The following is a 1,597-nucleotide window of genomic DNA, read 5'->3' as shown; positions in this document are numbered from 1 at the left end:
CATCTGTTTTTCAAGTATATTTAATAATTAAAATAATCGGTTAGATCAACTGTTTTGAAACCAATGGCCTATCATGGTACTGCCCTACTTTTAATAACTAACTATATAAAAACAATTATGTAAGAGTCCCGCGCATGAGGACATCTACATGCCAATTAGAAGCACAGTCATTGTGCCACCTACTAGAGCAGGTAAGCCCTGTGTGACCATCCTTTTAATTTCCACAAAACTTTAATGGTGGGGCATACACTTGTTTTTGAATTATTGGGTTTTTGGCTTTTCACTTGCGGTGTTGGATTTTTTTGAGCTTCATGTTGTTATTACTTTTAAATTAAATTACTTTTTAATGTTGCCTCTCACGATCACAAAAATATCACAACACATTCTCCTAAACATGAAAATAACCCGATACACCTTCGGTCTGCACCGCCCCTTGAAACCCCTTGTTTCCAGAATGGCACCTATGAGACCTCCGCTCCCCTGGCACTTGACATATGTGTTGCAATTTCGTGTTACCACTATTGCTTTTTAAACTGCTCGTGAACGCAGCGAGACGGGAAGGATTTATGTAAAGTGATCCGGTGGAAATAACGTAATAGGCGAGCAGCTTCTTGCACTCATAGGCCTCTTCAACTGCATTTTCCCACGGGATTGTGAGCTCTGCTATGAAAACAGACTTCAGTGAAGGGGACCAGAGCACCAAGTCTGGCCTTAGGGTGGTGGCTGCAATCTCTGCTGGGAAGATTAATTGCTGACCTATGTCGACCAGCATCTTCCAATCCCAGGCCATGGTTAGCTGTCCAACCTCTGGCTTGAGAGGAGGATGGTTGGGCTTTTCCTGTCCCTCTCGGACGAATGTCGGTGGTGCTGTGATGGAAGTGATGGCTCTCATGGGCAAGGAGTTGATGGTATTCCTCTTTCCTTCAAGCACTGCTGCCAAACTCTTGAGGACCTGGTTGTGCCTCCAGGTGTAGCGGCCTTGTGTGAGGCTGGTCTTACAACCGGTCAGGATGTGTTTGAGAGTTGCTGATGTTGGGCAGAGGGCACAGGTTGGATCTTCGCCATACCACAGGTGGAGGTTTTTAGGAGATGGGAGCACGTCATTGGTAGCTCTGATGATGAAGCTGATATTGCTAGCCTCCATTTCCCAGAGATCCCTCCAGCCGAGCTTTCTCTTCTCCAGGAGGCCTTCCCACCTCATCCACTGTCCCTGCTTGGCAAGCGAGACAGCCTTTGCAGTTCTTTCAGCCTCCTCCTGGCGACGCACCTCCTCCACCACCATTTTCCTTTTCTCCGACGTTGAGGCCTTACACCAAGTTGGTTTGCTTGTTGTGAGGCCGAAGCCTCCTCTTCCCATCTGGATGTGTCCACAATATCGCTGTGCCTCAGGGCGCGCGTGGCCTGCTGTACTGCACCGGATGGTGTCCATTTCCGTCCAGTTGACAGGGGGGGCAGCTTCACTGATGGTCCGGTCGTGGAGTCTGTCGAGAGCATCTGGAGTCGCTGCCATGATGGTATGAATCAGCTGTGTGAAGCACAGCTGCAGGTCTTCGAAGTAGCTTTTACCATGTAGTGCTGGAGGAGGAACATGGAAGAA

General features: G+C 48.3%; 1 protein-coding gene across 1 annotated transcript in view; it reads right to left on the bottom strand.

Moving 5' to 3' along the window:
• Window positions 1-1,562: 1,562 nt before the first annotated feature.
• LOC104921080 (uncharacterized) overlaps window positions 1,563-1,597 on the bottom strand; it is a 2,180-nt gene continuing 2,145 nt past the window's right edge. Inside the window, exon 4 of the mRNA XM_027290206.1 lies at window positions 1,563-1,575. Within this exon, the coding sequence (XP_027146007.1) occupies window positions 1,563-1,575 (13 nt within the window). The remainder of the gene's footprint in view (window positions 1,576-1,597) is intronic.

This window comes from Larimichthys crocea, chromosome XVII, assembly GCF_000972845.2.
Source record: "Larimichthys crocea isolate SSNF chromosome XVII, L_crocea_2.0, whole genome shotgun sequence".
Classification (NCBI taxonomy): domain Eukaryota; kingdom Metazoa; phylum Chordata; class Actinopteri; family Sciaenidae; genus Larimichthys; species Larimichthys crocea.
Note: the sequence above shows the minus strand (reverse complement) of the source record. Positions and strands in the feature narration are given on the sequence as shown.